At 34.4% G+C, this 18,358-nt stretch overlaps 1 protein-coding gene across 2 annotated transcripts; it reads left to right on the top strand.

The window, feature by feature from the left end:
• The first annotated feature begins 2,592 nt into the window (after window positions 1-2,592).
• LOC146910530 (uncharacterized) lies at window positions 2,593-18,332 on the top strand. 2 transcript variants are annotated; one of them, XM_085731120.1, is made up of 19 exons: window positions 2,593-2,695; window positions 2,880-2,969; window positions 3,925-4,067; window positions 4,816-5,006; window positions 5,143-5,267; window positions 5,957-6,244; window positions 7,314-7,463; window positions 8,660-8,914; window positions 9,051-9,194; window positions 9,273-9,563; window positions 9,734-9,907; window positions 11,207-12,251; window positions 12,656-12,774; window positions 13,283-13,387; window positions 14,463-15,365; window positions 15,538-15,696; window positions 16,321-16,707; window positions 16,812-17,045; window positions 17,995-18,332. In XM_085731120.1, exons 2-18 carry the CDS (start codon window positions 2,937-2,939, stop codon window positions 16,995-16,997), a joined length of 4,698 nt encoding a protein of 1,565 aa, XP_085587246.1. In that variant the 5' UTR covers window positions 2,593-2,695; window positions 2,880-2,936; the 3' UTR covers window positions 16,998-17,045; window positions 17,995-18,332. The 2 variants fall into 2 exon arrangements, with proteins under 2 accessions (XP_085587246.1, XP_085587245.1); XM_085731119.1 differs by lacking the exon at window positions 15,538-15,696.
• The last annotated feature ends 26 nt before the right edge of the window (window positions 18,333-18,358 follow it).

Here is an 18,358-nt window from a genome sequence, read left to right as displayed (position 1 = left end):
ATTCAAAATACAGAGAGTGATCGAAGAAGCAGATGAAGGTGCTACGACGGCGGTTGACGGCGTGGAAGATGAGACGACAGAGGGAGGCAATAAACAACATGTGAGGCAGAAGATGGGAGAGGCAGCGTTGCCGACGGGAAAGTGTAGAGGCGGTGTGTTGAGGTTGAGGCCAATGACCATGTGAGGGCAGGCGGTGGTGGACAGGGAGAAGCTTGAGGAAGAGAGAAAGCAGCGCTTGAATGACAGAGAAAAAGCCTTGGAAATTACACGCTAGAAGGGAAGAGAACGAGACTCATCTTCCCTATGCACGTGAATCAAATTTCAAGGAGTGAGATTTGATCAACGACTGATATGATAAACTCCCCTAATTACAATGATCCAACGGTCTGGATAGATTGGAGCCAAAAAAGTAGGGTTAGGTTCCCTATGCACGTGAATCAAATTTCAAGGAGTGAGATTTGATCAACGACTGATATGATAACCTCCCCTAATTACAATGATCCAACGGTCTGGATAGATTGGAGCCAAAAAAGTAGGGTTAGGGGTTGGGAATTAGGGTAAGCATGTTTGCTAGGATTAGATATAAATGATTGAAATAGGCGAAAAAAAAAACTGAATTTTAAAATATAACAATAAAACTTTAGAAAAATAACAATAGAGATCCCAAAAGTCTAAAAGTGTGCTTAAACCTTCTTTCTTCTATTGATTCTTATATTTATTGGTTTTGAAGTTGGTCAACGAGAAAGTTATTGTAAAGTTTGATTCAATATTTGGTCTACAATTATAGCTATTGACTTGTAAATTTAAGACTGCCCACCTTCAAATCATTATATCGTGTGTTATTACTGGTTGAGTTAGTTGGTATAATAAGTTGCCCAAAGCAACATTTGTTCTATAGTATGAATCTCAATATTAGTTAACCACTAACCACATCCTCCATAATTCTATATCTATGGAATATGCCTACATGCACGTTCTTATTTAGTATGTTAATATCTTGTTCTTACGGCTGAGCTAAGAGGAAGATATTAATGTTACAACTAATTGTCCATCGGTTGACCAACGCCTAACGATTCATGTTCTCCATATCCCTGTTTTTAGAGGAGTGTATGTGTTATCCATGTTTTTGCCCTTCAAACCGAAGTTGATGTCAAACATTATATATTATCTTCTCTCTTCGTAAACACCTCCCATGTCGTGCTATATATATATATATATAGGAAAGTGGTTTTATGACTTCTGACTTAATAAAATCTTCGATACAGTCATTTGAGCCCTAAGTATTACCACAAACTCAACATGGCCTATACCAACATCCAAACTCGTTTAGACTTGGTAGTTATGGTCAACTGTCATATGAGAACCGATTCAACTCAGCCAATTTTGCATCTATATTAGTTGGTTGTGATGGAGCTGATAGACAAATACTTCCACTTAACTCCAGTGACAAATACGACCCATATGATATTAACATGTGATGATGCAGATTTATTGTCTAACAATGTTAATCATCAATGTTTAATCACCACAAAATAACACCAACAACCACCTTGGATTCAAAGATTATAACCGACTCCTTTCACCTTCGTCGAATTGATGTTACAAAATTTGGCCAAGTGATTTTATCATGCCAGAGTCTCTTCGACACACACTTCCTAAACTTTAAGGTCGAGTTTAACAGGTGACAAGTAAATGAGGTCACACCCTTGCTGGGGTTGCTACATTATCAGTTAGTCCCAATATTTATTATCGTGGTCGTTGGTATAAACTCTCTGATTATTAATGAAATGCTATAAGTATATCTTTTCCTTTAAAAAAAAATTAATTATCTAAAACTAATAAAACTTAGGAAAATACTTAATGCACAAGTTAAGAAATCATCCATAATTTTTTTTTTTAAGAAACCAAATATAGAAACATATTCTTAGAAATTTTGCATTTAATAAAGGAAAATGTTAACCAGTGCTCCCAGGACATTGGTTAAGGGTCAAATATAGTAACATTTGCATTGAGAGGTGTGTAATCAGTGCATTAAAAACTGAAAAAGTATTTTTTTTATTTAAAATTTTCTTTTTGACTTCTCTAACCAGTGCCTCGGGGCACTGGTTAACATGACCCTTTAATAAATTAAAAGTTTAAAATCATATACCTCATGGGTCCATAATAAATGATTTTGTTGACTGTTTCACACTTGTTAATGCACATAGTATTTAATTATGTATTAATTGAGACAAATTCACCAACATTTTATATGTTACTATCAATTGTCTTTGTACAGACTAAAAAATATGATCAAAATATGTTTTTAATTCTATTTTTTAGACCCTTTAGTCCACAAGCTAAAAACCTAAAACCCACGTATTACAGCAAGACACGTATAGAAAGTAGTGGGCGTGTAAAACGCACACACCATGGCCCACCAGCACAGTCCTTCTCCACACCTCCATTCTTGTGTGTGTGTGTCACCTTTTTCGCAAGACTCTTCCTCTTCCTTCGCACGTCATTTTCATTCTTAATGTTTTCTTTACCTTAAAACCTGTAGGGTCCAAAAAATCACTATAAAGTCACATTAACCTTTTTTGCATAAAATTCTCTAGCAAAATTTCACCTCACACCACATTGTTCCCTCGTTTTCTTAAAGAAAATCAACGATTAAGAAGAAAGAGTAACGTTGTTGAACATACTCACAGAACAAGTAAGCTAATGTTGTTTGAATCATGCATAGGGTTTTGTATATTTTTTTTTGAAACGTTTTTTTATGAATGGTTTTGTGTTTTGTTTTTTAAGAGACGAGGTAACAAGAACGTTGTTTGAGTTTTGAGTTTTGAGCTGTTTTTGCAAAGGTTAAATAGGGTTTTCCCCCTTTTTTGTGTTTTCAGGTGCTACGTGATCGCTTGAAAATTATTCTTCAAGAGGACGAGATTTTTGTCCGTGACATGACAGCTAGGAAGAGGGATCGTGTTACTGATGTAGGTTTTTGTGATTTCGTTAATTTTTTCTTATGTTGCTTATATTCTCAGATTGCCTGTTTATTTTAAGGTTGTCACAGACATGATACTGTTACGTCTCGTAATAATTTGAGAAAATAGAATAATCAAATGTTACATGCGTCAATGTCGTGTGTCGGTGAGGGACACAACTTTTATCGAAATGTGGGTGTTATGTAGTGTTGAGATTCCCACATTGGAACCTGAAAATGTGTTTTATACACGGGGGTGGTCCTCACCTCACAATCTGGTTTTGTGAGGCTGTGTTAGACTCAACCACAAATTTTAAGATAGTGTCAGAGCCTATCCAATATCTCAGTGATGTGGCCTGAACAAGCCGCTTTTGTTCATTTTATGCATGATCTATTATGCATGTGCACAAAATATCAACTATTGATTTGTTAATTTTTTTTTTTTTTTTTAAATTGGGGAAGAAGATATTTTTTTTTATTGATTAAAGTGACACTAATAGTCATTTTACAACCGTCTCTGATGAAATTTGACCTCTGACCTTTGACCTTTGAAGTTATAAGGTCAAATTAACCGTCTCATGGACATGGATTCGTTCATTTGATTATAAGTACTTAACGAACTCTGATACATGTGCCTCAGAGAATTATTTTATTTTCATTAGTATTATATTTTCATGACCCTCACGGTTTATAGTATTTATTATTAAATCTTACAGTTTAAGTGCAAATTTTACAATGTGATATTCTCTAGTGTGTTTTGTTTAAAGGTTTTTCAAAAATCACCGTTTCTATTACACTAAAGTATAACATTTTCCACTTATTATCACTCACTTCACATTCTAAAGCAACTTGCTGATTTTAGAGGTGTCAAACTCAAATCCTTGTTTTTGGGGTCAAGAATTGCATTCTGTTTTCACATTTATTTGTAAGTTGCTGCGTTGATTTGAACTTATACATCTTGATAGGATGGAGGGAGTTCCTTTTCAAAGTGTGTCAAGAAATTGGCGGAAGAATACAAAGGAAAAACACGAGTGGATCCTCATGGGAAAAATGGAAAAGGAGATGGAGATATTGTATGTGACAAGTGTTTGCTTGAAGGAACACTCTTGTAAGTTTCTGGAATTCAGCTCATTGTAGATTGAGTCCTTTTTTCACCTTATAATCCTATGCTCTTCTCCTTCATAAATGTTTTGCTACTTAGAAGTTCAATTCTTGCCTTTTTCTCCATGATTTCTTCTGTAACTTATTTTTTGCAAGAACATTTTATATTTCTGTTTCCTTTCATTTCCTCCATGCTTGTATATGCTCTAAACTGCTTGTGTATATTTTTAACTTTGCAGCATTTTTATATTAACAGCAGCTCTGTGTTTGCCATAATCTTACTGTACATTTGCTATACTGTGCAGTACTATCTTGTATACTTTGATAATAACAATGTTGATTCTATCTTTACCGATTCAATTATTTGTGGTTTTGACAACGTATTAGTCTCTTCTGGTCAAAATTAAACACTTGCTTGTGATGATGGTCATGTATGATACTTAAATTTTATGTTACTTGATTGGACAAATGTAATGCATTTTTTAGCCTCTTTTTTTTAAATGTCCATGAGGATTTTTGAATATCTACCGAATCCACGATGAACTTTGCCCTATCTCTCAAATCCTATATTCTTCTTTGGTATTTCTAGCATTGTAGAAAACATTCCCTAACATAATTCCTCTTCAACGGCAACTTTCTTTATGTCAAATAATGGAAAATGGTTTTATGCGTGTCTGTATTTGTTTAAATTAACTTAAGCATTATTTATTAAGACATATTATGCTTTTGTTTGTTGACGTGGAACTATATTTTAGGTTCTGTTGTGGTAAAGGATGTCAAAGGAGGTATCACCCGTCTTGTTTGGATCCTCTTCTCAAATTTCTTCCTATAGGGTTTTGGCATTGCCTTTGGTGTGTTGAGAAAAAAATAAAGCTTGGTGTGCATTCTGTTTCTAAAGGGGTAGAATCCATATTGGATTCCCGAGAAGTCGTTTCAAAAGATAAAGGTACGGTTTATAAATTTTTTCCTACCTCCCCTAAATTTTGCTGTTATGTTTCACCTATACTTATTGTTCATGGAATATATATTAGATCCTAGTAAATTTGGTTATTAATTATAATTAGTTTATAACTTGTTGCTAGTGATCCAAAGGGAGTATTTTGTCAAGTATCAGGACCTCGCTCATGCTCACAACTGTTGGATTCCAGAAAAGCAAATTCTTATTGAGGCTCCAAAGCTTTTGAAAAAGTATAAGAATACAAAACAGGTTAAGTCACTGTTCATATTCTTACACGGATAAACATTAAAGTGAACAGGGAAAAATATAAGGGAGGTTGAATTAAATTTTCTTAACCATGAAAATGAGATAGGACACAAATAAGGGTCTTATCAGGTTTTTGTAAATATAAATTATTTCAATAAGTTTTTTAAAAAAGTTAGCTAAGATGAATTGACTTCAACCTCCAAGTTAAATGAAATTATACCCTAACTCCGTTATCAGCGATGAGATCCGAGAATCCAAAATCGATAGCGAATAGTCAAAATCTTTTATTAGACACACTTTAGTATCTGCATAGGAAGCACTATGCATAAGGCAGACAGATGAAATCTTCAGTCTTATATATCTTTCGATGGATTGAGTGTAAAGTCCTTTATCATGAGACACTTCATACTTTACTTTCCTCTTAGTTAACTCATTCTCAGAGATTTTTCTTAATGTCAAAAGAAGGTTCATGAAAATAAGAACTTTTCATTTTTAAAATATCATGTTACGTTGATTTCAGTCTGTACATGACAAAAAAGGTTAAACATACATTATAAACTTTGTTATTATCCAAACTCTTTAAGGATTGGATGAATCAGTCATTTCGGTTTCAACAAAACATTTTTTTTAGTTAGTACTTTCTTTAGATGTATCCATTAACAATGTTTCTTCTTTAAACATCAAATTACCAGGTTGTCCGGTGGAAAAAAGATTGGAGTATACCTCACCGGTTGCTGCTAAAAAGGAAAATTATATTGTCAAAGAAAAATGCTCACCTTTTTGATGGGAATGATGACAATGATTTAGTTTGCCAATATGAATGGCTTGTGAAATGGACTGGTCTTGGTTATGATCATGTTACATGGGAGTTAGACGACGCTTCCTTTATGACTTCATCTAAAGGCAAGGAACTCGTGGACAATTATGAAAATCGTCAAAAGAAATCAGATGGACCGTCAGCTTCTTTTGAAGCTAATGAGGTCCTCTTTATTTAACTGAATATAATTTATTTTTTGTTATTGTTCATGATAATGTCGTCATCTTTATAAAAGTTTTAATTTTCAAGTTTTTTGTTTAAATTTACTCAAGAGACCATTCTCATCTTTATTGAGATTGTATCATTGTAGGCTTCGACAATTTGGTCCCTACAAATTGTAATTCCACAATGATCCATGAAATTGAATATCTTCGATCATGTTAGTTTTTGGATCAATCAATGAAATTTTCCGTAAGGAATTAATGTGATAAACGATTTTCAATTTCAGGGATCATTTTGAAATTTTGTTAATTTGGAAGCCAAATTGTTTGACTGCTACAATTTTAGGGTCAAAATTGGCTATTTACTCAATTTTTGCTGTCTCTCAAAAGAGAATGAAAACATATAATATATGTATGGATAAGCATAATTTCTTTTACTTCGATATTAAGAATTGATTTTAATCTGAGCTGGTTTTCATGCATGCGTTCAATTGAAAGTTTTGTAAACTCAGAAAATGCACTTCAAGCACTCGTGGCAACATTAAATGATCACTTAATTTGTTGCTTCTGAAGTTGTCAACGTGTCTTCAGTCTGGAGTGATGTATTATTATATAAAGATTCCAGTAGCTTTGTTCAACTGGGTTATTTTGTAAGAAATTTGATCGGTTAAAGTTAAAATGTGAATGAGATAAATACGAGAGTAGGGATGGCGGTGCATTATTGCCTGTAATTATCACTAGTCTAAATTTGTTGCTTCCTGGTCCCAAGTGTTCATTAGCTTTTCAGATAAATACATTGATAACATGTCAAAGTGGAGAAAAATAACCTGTCACTGGAGAATTTAAGTCACTTATTATAATGACACAATTATTTATCAGATGATACTTTCAGTCACTTATTATAATGACACAATTATTTATCAGATGATACTTACTTTCACAACAGAAAGAGAACGTCTTTTGACTTGGTGGGCTAAATGTAGCTCTTCACATCTTGAACAATCATGTTTTAGATTTATATTTTATAGCACTGGTGTATTTCTCTAACGGGCAGTTTGTTTGACCTTGCAGGAGAGTAAAGTTTCCTTTACTGAATTATCAGAGCTATCATCTGGAGATTCACCAGGATTGTATAACCAGCATTTGAGTTATGTGAACAGGCTGCGCATGCATTGGCACAAAGGTCAGCGTGCTGTTATTGTTGATGATCAAATTGACCAGGTAATTTTTTCTCCATACACTCTTGTTTTCATCTTATATAATCAATTTTCTTAGCTTTTCATGCTTGTTTTCTACATTAATATTCATCTCTTTAGATACTCTGTAATTAAATAAAACTTTTGATGCTTGAGGTACCTCATTTAAAGAGCATATGATTCAAAAACAGGCAAGTTTGGAACAGCTTATTTGGGCTTATCTTACGAAATACTAAGTACTTGGCTAAGTATTTGGGAGAGCTTATGAAAATAATTTATGACATGTTTCTAAACTGTTTTCCGCAGCTCCCTAGAACTGCTTTTGAAAATAACACAATTTATATGAAAATAGTTTAATCCGATTCTCTCTTTGATTATAGAAATAATTTATACAGATAAACATTTATGCAATAAGTGCTTAATTAAGCTTTATGTTCAAATGCACCCCTCAATATCTTGGTTTCTAAAGGTGTGTTTGGATTGAAGGTTTAGGAGGGGAAGGGAAGGGAGGGTTCACTTTTAATTTTTAAATTACGAACAACGTAAAATGTTTTTTTAAAATAAATTATGTGTTTTTGAAGTACTATATAATCATTTATCATGTTGTTAATTTAATTTTCTAAAAATCATTTTATAATGTCCGTAATTTAAAAAAGAAAAGTAAGCCCTCCCCTCCCTTCCCCTCCTAAACCCTCCATCCAAACACACCCTAAGTGTTTTCTTTTGTAAGTTTCTTGTAAGAGTGCTTTATTCTCTAGCCTCGTACTTGATAAATACCAAAAGTACAAAAAGTGTGTAATAGCTATTATCGTAGATTTCTTGCTCCACTTGTCTTATTTTTCGGTATCTTGGAGAATAGACAAGATGAATTTGTATACAACCTTTTCCCCTCCCTCCAGAAAACTACCATCAAAAGGTCATCCAAAACAGCCACACAAACCAACCTCCTTCTAATCAAGAATAAGCTGCACCGAAGCATCAACCTTTTGACATTCATCTTTAATAAGCATCCAAACATTGCAGCTTTTACTTGTCTTGTTGTATGTTTATAATTGAAAAAGAATTTTAGCTAGATTAATATGAAGACATGCTGTAAGAAAAATATTACACTAATTTTTGAAGTGTCAAATGTATAAGCTAGAGGCTGGAGTTTGCAATGGTTGGTGAATTATTCAGATTCCACAGTAGAATACCTGATTTATTGTTAAACTACATTTGCAGGAGCGGGTTAGGAAGATGATTTTGTTTATATTATCGTTGAGTTGCGATGTGAAAAAGCCTTTTCTCATCATCTCAACTTCTACTGGCCTCTCTGCATGGGAAACTGAATTCTTACATTTGGCACCATCTGCCAATCTTGTAGTTTACAAGGGAAAGGAAGATGTACGCCGTAGAATCAGGGCATTAGATTTTTATAATGAAGATGGTGGTATTTTATTTCAAATATTACTATCATCATCTGATAGTATCAGTGAGGTATATTCATATATCTAACCCAACAGCTTCGTTATATAAGTGATTTTCAGAAACAATTTGAGTTTTTTTTCATATACCAAAAGTTTCACCGTACCATTAATATTCTGTGTTCGTTATGTTTTAATGAAATATGCAGGACTTACATGCTCTAAGATGCATTCCATGGGAAGCAATAGTAATTGATGAATGCCAGCGACCCATGATTTTAAGACACATTGACAATTTCAGTATTCTAGCAGCTGACATAAGAAGGCTTCTTCTCGTTAGTGGACAAATCAAGGTGACAATTTCAATAATACTGCTTGTGCTCAATATTGATATTTTTCATTGTAATGACTTCTGTCTGACGGATTTTCAGGAAGATCGAGATTACATCAAACTGCTTTCATTCCTTAAGTCTGGACATGATGAGTTACATTTCTCATCTGGAAGCATCTCCAATTTGCAAAGTGAATTGGAACAATATACTGTATTGAAATGCAATTCTGTCTCCAGCAGGTTTATAGAGTATTGGGTTCCTGCCCAGTTTTCCAGTATGCAGCTTAAGCAGTATTGTTCAATGCTGCTTTCAAACTCAATGTTGTTATGCTCTGGCCAAAGGTCCGACTCTGTTGGTGCCCTCCGTGAGCTTGTCATCTCAACAAAGAAGGTAGGCACAATAAGAAGCAGATAAGCTGAATAAATTTGGCTGCCAACCAACTTTTAGTTAAACCTTCCTTTCATGATTAATACTTACTCAACTTTTATGAAAGCAGTAGCTCTAAATGAATTGTCAATAGGGCTTCATAATGATAATTGCACATGTGTTGTTGTTTACAGTGCTGCAACCATCCTTATCTCCTCAACCCGTCACTGAATAATTTAGTCACTAGAGGTCTGCCTGTTGAAGAGCATTTTGATATTGGAATAAAAGCAAGTGGAAAATTGCAACTTCTTGAAAAGATCCTTTTTGAAGCTAAAAGTCGTAAGCTAAGAGTGATCATATTATTTCAGGTGATTACCTTTTGTGGTCCCATGCTTCTTGTTTGTCTGTTTTATTTCTTGTATTCCTGCGAGTTTGTTCATTTCATGTTATACTGAGAAAGAGCTTTGATGCTGATTTCTTGGCTGTGCTATGATGCAGTTTTACCTCATTAAGACAGATCATGTTTGATCATTTGTAATTATTTAAGGCACAGCCATTTTGGATTAAGTATATTCATCATACGTTGTTATAATATTCTTAAAATTAAAAATATATTCATCATAAGCATTAATTTATCATTCTCTACAAAAATACTCTTTCAAAAAATGTGAAAGATTTCTCTATTTTTTCCTATATTTCCGAACCCCTAAAGCCTTCCCATCCCCTCCAAACTCCCAAACTTAAATGTTTTGGTTCTTTATCTATTTACCTTGAGATGTTGTTAAAGTTCCTTATGTCCTATCTCAGACATAAAATGCTGGTTTTATTATGTAAATAATTTATGTCTACTAAGTTTTAGAATTTTGAGTGGAGTTTAAATTTGAAATGGTTCTGTTTATGCTATTAGATATATAATTCAGGTGTTGAATTGGAGAACAATACAAGCAGCATACAAGAAAACTGCACCTATGTTTTGTCCTAGTTGACGATCATTGATTAAATGTTTGTGGTTTTTGAACAATGCCTTAGACTATTATACGGTTTGATATTAAAGAAATATTAAAAAGTAATTAGCTGTGGGTCTACCATTTGGTGCCGATCTGTCACATAATTGAATTTCTCAGAAATAATGTTGGGAGTTGACCAGTGATTTTTCAGCGTTTGTTTATTTTATTCGGAAAGTAGCAAGGCCTGGACTGACATATATAAACGTTGTATGCTCCTATTTTAATCAGTTGTTACTGAAATTTCAAAAAGCGATTTTAAAGTTGAATGTCGGATACTCAAATGGAATTGCTTTGTCTTTTACAATTACAGTGATATGATTTCAATGAGATGCACAAACTTTGAGCAGCGTCTCATTCTTTGGCAATTCTATTACTTTGTTAGCCTTGTTTATCTAGGTGAGCAATTATTGAGTTCAGAAATAGTGTCAATAATTGTTTACTCACCCTGCTAATGCATTTATTTACTGGCTTCTTTTTGTTATCAATTGCAATTCCTGTAAAGGGGCTAGAGATATGAGAATTCCTTTTCTCACAAAACTATGCTTCACATTGTGGTCAATTATCTTCATGGTTAAAGACTGGTGTATTTTTATATTCTCAAGGATTTAATTATTTGTTTCTTTCTTTCCTCATTTTTTTTTAATTTTATAAAAACTGCAGTCTAGTTGTGGTTCTAGATCAATTGGAGATATTTTGGATGATGTTCTCTGTCATAGATTTGGAGAAGATTGCTATGTACGATATTGCAAGGATTACATTCCTTCAAAGAATCAAGCTGCTTTGGACACATTTAATGATAGAGAAAGTGGAACATTTGTTTTCTTGATAGAGAACCGTGCTTGTACCTCTAGCATTAAGCTCTCATCGGTGGATACTATTATATTATTTGACAGTGATTTGGACCCGCAAAATGACCTAAAATGCGTACAAAAAATGTCAATCAGCGCAAACTTCAAACAGCTAACAGTTTTGAGATTGTACTCATACTTCACTGTTGAAGAAAAGGTTTTAGCGCTTGCAAAAGAGGGTATAGCTCTCGACAGAAATATGCAGCTAAACCAGAGCAGTATTCACACCCTGCTTAAATGGGGCGCCTCTTATCTGTTTAGTAAGTTTGATGACTTACATGGAAGTGGCACCTCAGTCTCAGCTTCAGGCATCTCTGATCAGTCAATTCTAAATGATGTAATCTGTGAATTATCATCCAAATTGGCCTGTGATAGCGATGCCACTGATTCTCACGGACAGTCTTTCATATCGAGAGTAAAGCAGAATGGCGGGGAATATGCAAGGAACATTTCACTTCTAGGAGAGAGGGAAATGATGAAATTGGGCAATGATACACATGCTTTTTCCTGGAGTGATCTCCTCAAAGGAAGGAATCCTCACTGGAATTTTTTGCCTGTTTCGTCTCAAAGGATCAGAAAAACAGTTGAACATTTTCCTCACACAGTGAAAGGACCTGAATATGAAAATGATGCCATTATAAGGAAGAAAAGGACAGAGTCCATGGATAATGTTTTTCCCATAAGAAAGAACGTGTCCAAGGATAATGTAGATCCTGAGGAGAGGGCAATCACCAAGGATAATATTGACCCAAAAAGAAGGAAACTGTCCAAGGAAATTGTTGATTCCAAGCATCTGAAAAAAAAGTGGATGAACAAGAAGAGTCGAAGTGCTGGTAAAAGGAAAGGCAAATTCAATGGTACTGCTGAATTTCTTTTTAATTTTTGTAGTCTTTTATTTATTTATGGGTCATGCTAACTTGTGCCCGTAGGGCACAAGTTAAGAAGCTAAATATTGTCTTGAAAATATAAGATTTTAAATTTCTAAAACATGGAATGCACAATTTCCAATAAAATATTTCTATGTTTAGTTCATTAACTTGTGCCTTAAGGGCACAAGTTAGCATTTCCCTTTATTTATTTCTTGATGCACACTACACTTTTTAAATCAAACCATCAATTTTATCCTTTCTGCAAATAAAAGAAACACGTCTTACCACTGTTTCTGAAAGGTACATCCTACTTCTGATTCGTTTTCATGCACAAATTGGGTTTTCTAACGTACCTGACCCCATAAAACATTCTTTGACCGATGAAATGACAGGAGCAGCTGTAATGAAGAAACAAATTCCAAAACAAAAGAAACTGCATGGCATGCCCAAGAGTACCAAACTCTTGTCAAAGCCTGATATATCTGGTCTCTGTGATGTTCTACACTTTTCGGTAGGATCTCAATAACTTCAGTAACCTTTACTTGAACATAAATGGTTTTGCTTTATTGTGAAAACTTTCATAGGAGCTGCATTAGTCTAAATTGAGTCATTGAAACTTTTTTGCTAATGTAGTAATATTGAGATTTTGCTAGGAAAAATCATTGACGACTTACCAAAAGTCATAGACCAATATATGAACTCATAACTTGTAAGGCAACAAGTCAAACTATACTCCCATGAACAGATAACAGCATCCATGGTCTAAAATCTAATCTGGTCAGCAGCTCCCTTGGCTGCATCTTCTAGCTGAGGTCAGGGTTTCCTGATAAAAGCTACTTCTCTCATGAGTCATGACTAGCAAGGTCAAACCTTCCACTATGATATTATGCTGAATCGCTGCCCAGATCAGTATTGGATTTACATCGGCACTGGATTATATTGATTATATTTCAATAACACTAGAAAGATTGTTTTGCGGCTTTGTCCTGATCATTTGATTTTTTCTTTCATATATGCAGACAAATGTCAAAGCTGTTGCCATTAGGATTCTTGAGTATGTATTCGAAAATTACAACGTTAACTGCCGGGAAGTTTCTACAGTGCATGCATTTGAAATATCTGTGGTAAGTATTTGTTCTTTTTTTATGATATATCTATGTGTGTGTGTGTGTGTGTAAATCATTGTGCATCTTTTGAGAAAGAAAGAAGCCATTGGACTGGGTTTTGTTGTTGTCGTTGTTATTATTATTTATTAGTACGGTCAGCCAAAGTAGTAATTTTGCATTGGGAACAATTTTTTAAATTCTAAAAAATTGAATTCACCACTTTTTAACACAATATTTCTATATTTATTCCCTTAACCAAAGTCCTAAGGGCACTTTTTAACATTTTCCTTATGGTTATTATTGTCTCCAGTCAATAATTTGACTTCTTGCTAGCTTATATGCGTTTTTGTTTGAGTCCTCTTTGTTCATAAAACAAATGTGACTCAAACAAGGGTGGGTCAGCAACAGTGAGTCATTGATCCAACCATTTTACAGTTTCCTCCTTGTTTTTTGCTTTATTTTCTACCTGTTAAGAATAAGAAAATCTGTTGTGTGAATTATGAAAATGTTGATCACTACAGTTATGGTCATTTTAACGTTCATTTAATGTTGCTCATTTAGGGGTTTATTTGGGGGAAAATGATTGAAAAAGTATGTTTGTAGAATCCGTCCAGCAACATATATTCTGGTATAGGTTGAGATGCAGGTCCCTACATTGTGATCAATTGATATGATGCTTACATACTTTTTTATCATGTATCTCACTCTGTCCTCTCACACTTCCAAATTCTTATTTTTTAACTAATGTTTCAATCTGGTATCCAAGTGGCATTGTACACCTCTAAAGCTAGGTCGTACCCTAGCCTTGTTAAAAGAGTACAAAATATTAACAATAATTCCGGCAATCCCCAAGGTTGATCTTGACTGTCGCATTTTCATTCTTGTTTTTTCTTGGCTTCTGATCATAGTGTATGGTTGATCAAAAATCACATTCAGTTCAAAACCTTTACTGTGCCCAATTTGTTGCGACAAGTACTGTACATTTTTTGTCTATGCATGTTGTTTATTTGAGCATTTACATGCTTTGATATTACTTGTATGAAATATGTTACACATTGTGTTCTAAGTCGTGTAACCAAATGTGTATTTCCAGTGTTGGATAGCAGCTTCTTTGTTAAAACACAAGATTGATAGGAAACATTCACTTGATCTTGCAAAACGGCACTTGAACTTCGATTGCAAGGAGGAAGAAGCCACCGATGTTTATCATGTACTGAAGAAGTGTGAGAAAGATTTTTCAAGCTGTTTACAAAATGAACCATGTGTTGAGAGAAGTACTATAAATGGTGGTTCAGGCTCCTTGACACCTGAGCTGCAAGATTCGGTAGAGGAGGAGAATCAAAAGGGTTTTCAGCGTCCTCATGTTTTAAATCTTGTAAAATCTGCCACAAATGACCCTGATCTTCCAAGAAAATCTCCCACAACAGTACTATTTTCACAAGACCAGATCTATACAGAAAACATTCATAACGAACCTTATATGGCTCATGAAATTTCTACATCTCAAAAGACCCCTGGTAATTTGTCTGTGGAAATGGAAGTAGATGCTACTTCCATGGAATCTGAAGCAGATGAGAGAATAAATGTCGTGAACTCGGTAGCAGCTGAAGTTTCATCCCTCGAGCACTGGGATAAAGTCCCCAATTCAAGTAATGATATCAATTATGTCAGCCCTGTTACAGGTTCTTTGGAAAGACAGAGTCACGTTGTAAATGCAGATATTACACAATTTGATGGCAGAGTTTTTATAGATCCTCAAACTTTAATGAATCAATTGACTGACATTGACAATTCTTTGAATATGTCAACTCATCCTGCACAACTTCACAATGTCGAGACAGATACTGTAACTTTTGATAGAACTGCTGTTCCTGATGTCAGACAGCGGTACAGTACAGTGAGTCCTGTATGTGGTGTGTCAACTACTTCAGGGTTTGCTGAGTGTCCTTTACCATATATGCAACTGTCACATGCTAATTTGACGCCATTCCCACAGGTTAGTAAATTTTGGTTCCAGAAGTCTTTTGGTGCTATTCTTTAGTCTTTATTGATAATCTTTGTGTTGCTGCAATGCAACAAATTCCGGTCAACTTCCTTTTTCTACTTTTCTATTATTTTTGTGCATTTTAACAGATTTGAAAGTTTATTCTGTACGCCCCATTCAGCAGGTTAAGATTTTAGATTGCTTCTTTTTTCGTGGTATTAAAAGAGGTAGAGGAAGACCTAGGAAAACTATAAGAGAAACTATTAGAAAAGATTTAGAGGTCAATGAGTTGGATCCAAATATGGTTTATGATAGAACACCATGGCGTAATTTGATCCATGTAGCCGACCCCACTTAGTGGGATAAGGCTTGGTTGTTGTTGTTGTATTAGTTTATGGCAAAACATTTGAAAGTTTAGTGTGGACTGTTTCTTTTCTTCTATTTCTATTGGTATGTAATGTGGGCCTGTACTTTAACTACCTTTCTAGCCTATTGGCCTTCGGTTTAGTTACTGTGGTAGAGATTTTGAGCAATTATTTGGTCATGTAAGTATTAATCTCAGGTCAACTGGTTCTTCAACATGTTAAAGGAAAAAAAAATGCATCTTACAGAAATATTGTGTTGTAGGGTATATTTCTTCTAACAGCCACTACATTAGCTCTTCTATAGGAATGTCATCACTTCTTTTATACTAGAATCATTTTCAGCACTTTATCTTTCTCTATACGAAAATCTCTTTGAACCTAACGTTGAAAGCAGTACTTTCATTATTTGATGATGGCGAAAAGCATATGATTCAAACCCTCCATTTTCTAACTAGCTGTTAAAAGTTATACATTTTATTATGCATTGACATCAGATGTACAGTTCACTGATGTGTAATTTGTGTATTTCAATTACCGATCTTTTTGTGTAGCATGCACTGTTTTCATTGCAATAATTTATACCTGCTTCTTGTACCTTCCAGACGTTGTCAGCTAGTCCATCATTTATGGAGGACTTATCTCGGTCAGTAATGCCTCTGGATAGATTTATAAATCATAATGGTCGAGATCATCGTTACATACGCGGGTCTGAAGAAAGGTTGCAAGCACTGTATGACCCTGTGGAACTGGCTAGCTCTTCCTTTGTTTCGCCTGTGACATCGCAACCCTCCAGTTATGCGCTCTGGAATGAAAATGCTATTCATGTTCCTCATGACATTACTAATCCGGGATATATGAGCAGTGATCCTTTTCAAGCTCATTATGTGACATATCAAATGCCCCATGTTGCAGACCCAGATCCACTACTAATTGAAATGGAGAGAATAAGAAAGATGAATGAATGCGCCGTCAAGACACATGAGGAAAAAGTATGAGCAATAATCCAGTTCATTTGTCCCATCCCTTTTCAATATTGTCTGTTGGGCACTGCAACTTTCTATTTTTAATTTACATTCTGTTACTTCGTAACCAGATATTGCAGCTGCAGTCTGACTACAAAAAGGAGTTTGAGACGTTATGTGAAAAGCACTGTATGATGGTTCAGAACGTCAATACTGCAGTAGCATTAAAGAATAAGGAACTTGAGACACAGCGTGATATCGTTCTCATGAATATGATATTAGCTGATGTTTGGGTGCGAAATGATAGTAGTTGGTAAAGAGATCTGCAGCCCAATGCACATAACATGGTATATATTCTCCTTAAGGTATGTTTGTTGAAATTCCAAGTACCAATTCTCCAATTTATACTCAAATGTTAATTAGACTTGGTCATCTTGATGGTTTCATTTAGTAGCTTAAGGAACAATTGTTTTAAAACCAAAAAATAATTATTTTCAGGTGTCTTAGTTAGTCTCTCCAAAATAAAGGAGATATTGGTGTTGGAATCATGGAATGCCTTTTTATCCTAAAAATTGCTTCATTGATTATGGTATTAATTGTGATCATTTACAAAAAGCCGGTGAACTATCATCGATGCTAAAAACTGCTATTGGCACTGTCCTCTAATTTCGTACAATATTCTATTTATATACCTTACGTTCTATTTATGTACTGTCTCATGATGATTAAGTAGACTTTATTTTTTATCTGACTTAATATGAAAAATACTAGCAACAAATTCTCTAACACGCCACAGACTTCTTTCTATTGGTTGAAATCCAGACGAGACTCACTAAATTTGTGACGCCTATATTATTATTATTATTATTGTTATTGTTATTGTTATTGTTATTGTTGTTATTGTTATTATTATTATTATTATGCGAGTCTCATTTAAATTTTTACCAACAGGAGGGAGTGTCTTGAAAAGTGTGTGTTGGTAACATCCTCTTTCATTATTTATAAGTCACTGATTTGATGAGTATAAAGCTTGTGAAATCTCAACACCTCAGCATTGAAAGAGCACATAAATTTTTTTTTTCTCACTTTGCACTGTCCTTCATTCTTTGCTCAAATATTATGTTGACTTAAAAATATATTTTGCTCCCTGAAAATATAAATATTTTCCGCAATTATCATGTTTAGCCATAATTCAAAATTCTACATTGATATTTTTGCACCTATAGGAGGAAGTACTTAATTATTGCATTTTAATGAATAATATGCAACTCTTAAATCTTAATTGCTCTTACTGACTGTTCTCCCCCTTCACAGTGGCAATGCCCTAGCTGCTCAAAGACTTGAACAATTTTTGGAAACATCGAGTCGTAATTCACCCATCCATGTCCACTCCAACGCTGGTGGTTAATCCTGCAGAAGCCCAGGATTCAGGTCAGCAATTGGTTCAAAATTAGTTCAATTGCAACATTAGTGACAAGTAGAAAGCACAGGCAACATTAGTGACAAGTAGAAAGCACAGGTAAAACATACTAACAAGTTGTACAAAGTAAGTTCCATTTTGATGACTTTGGTCCCGGTCGATGTACTTTGTATAGAATTATGAATTAATGTAGTCATCTAGTGAGATTAATGTCAATAGTTGTCTTCAAGACCAGTGGAAATTGTGCGAAGCTTCAAG

Source organism: Medicago sativa, chromosome 7, assembly GCF_051527215.1.
Source record: "Medicago sativa cultivar Bolivia chromosome 7, Bolivia_mono, whole genome shotgun sequence".
NCBI classification, from domain to species: domain Eukaryota; kingdom Viridiplantae; phylum Streptophyta; class Magnoliopsida; order Fabales; family Fabaceae; genus Medicago; species Medicago sativa.
This window is presented reverse-complemented; position numbering and strand designations above follow the sequence as displayed.

Excerpts from the sequence above, each read along its gene's own strand:
- LOC146910530 (XM_085731120.1), top strand. The coding sequence starts at position 2,937 with ATGACAGCTAGGAAGAGGGATCGTGTTACTGAT. Across the intron at positions 2,970-3,924 it reads AGAGGGATCGTGTTACTGAT|GATGGAGGGAGTTCCTTTTC; the intron begins GTAGGTTTTTGT and ends ACATCTTGATAG. Across the intron at positions 15,697-16,320 it reads GGCGTAATTTGATCCATGTA|ACGTTGTCAGCTAGTCCATC; the intron begins GCCGACCCCACT and ends TGTACCTTCCAG.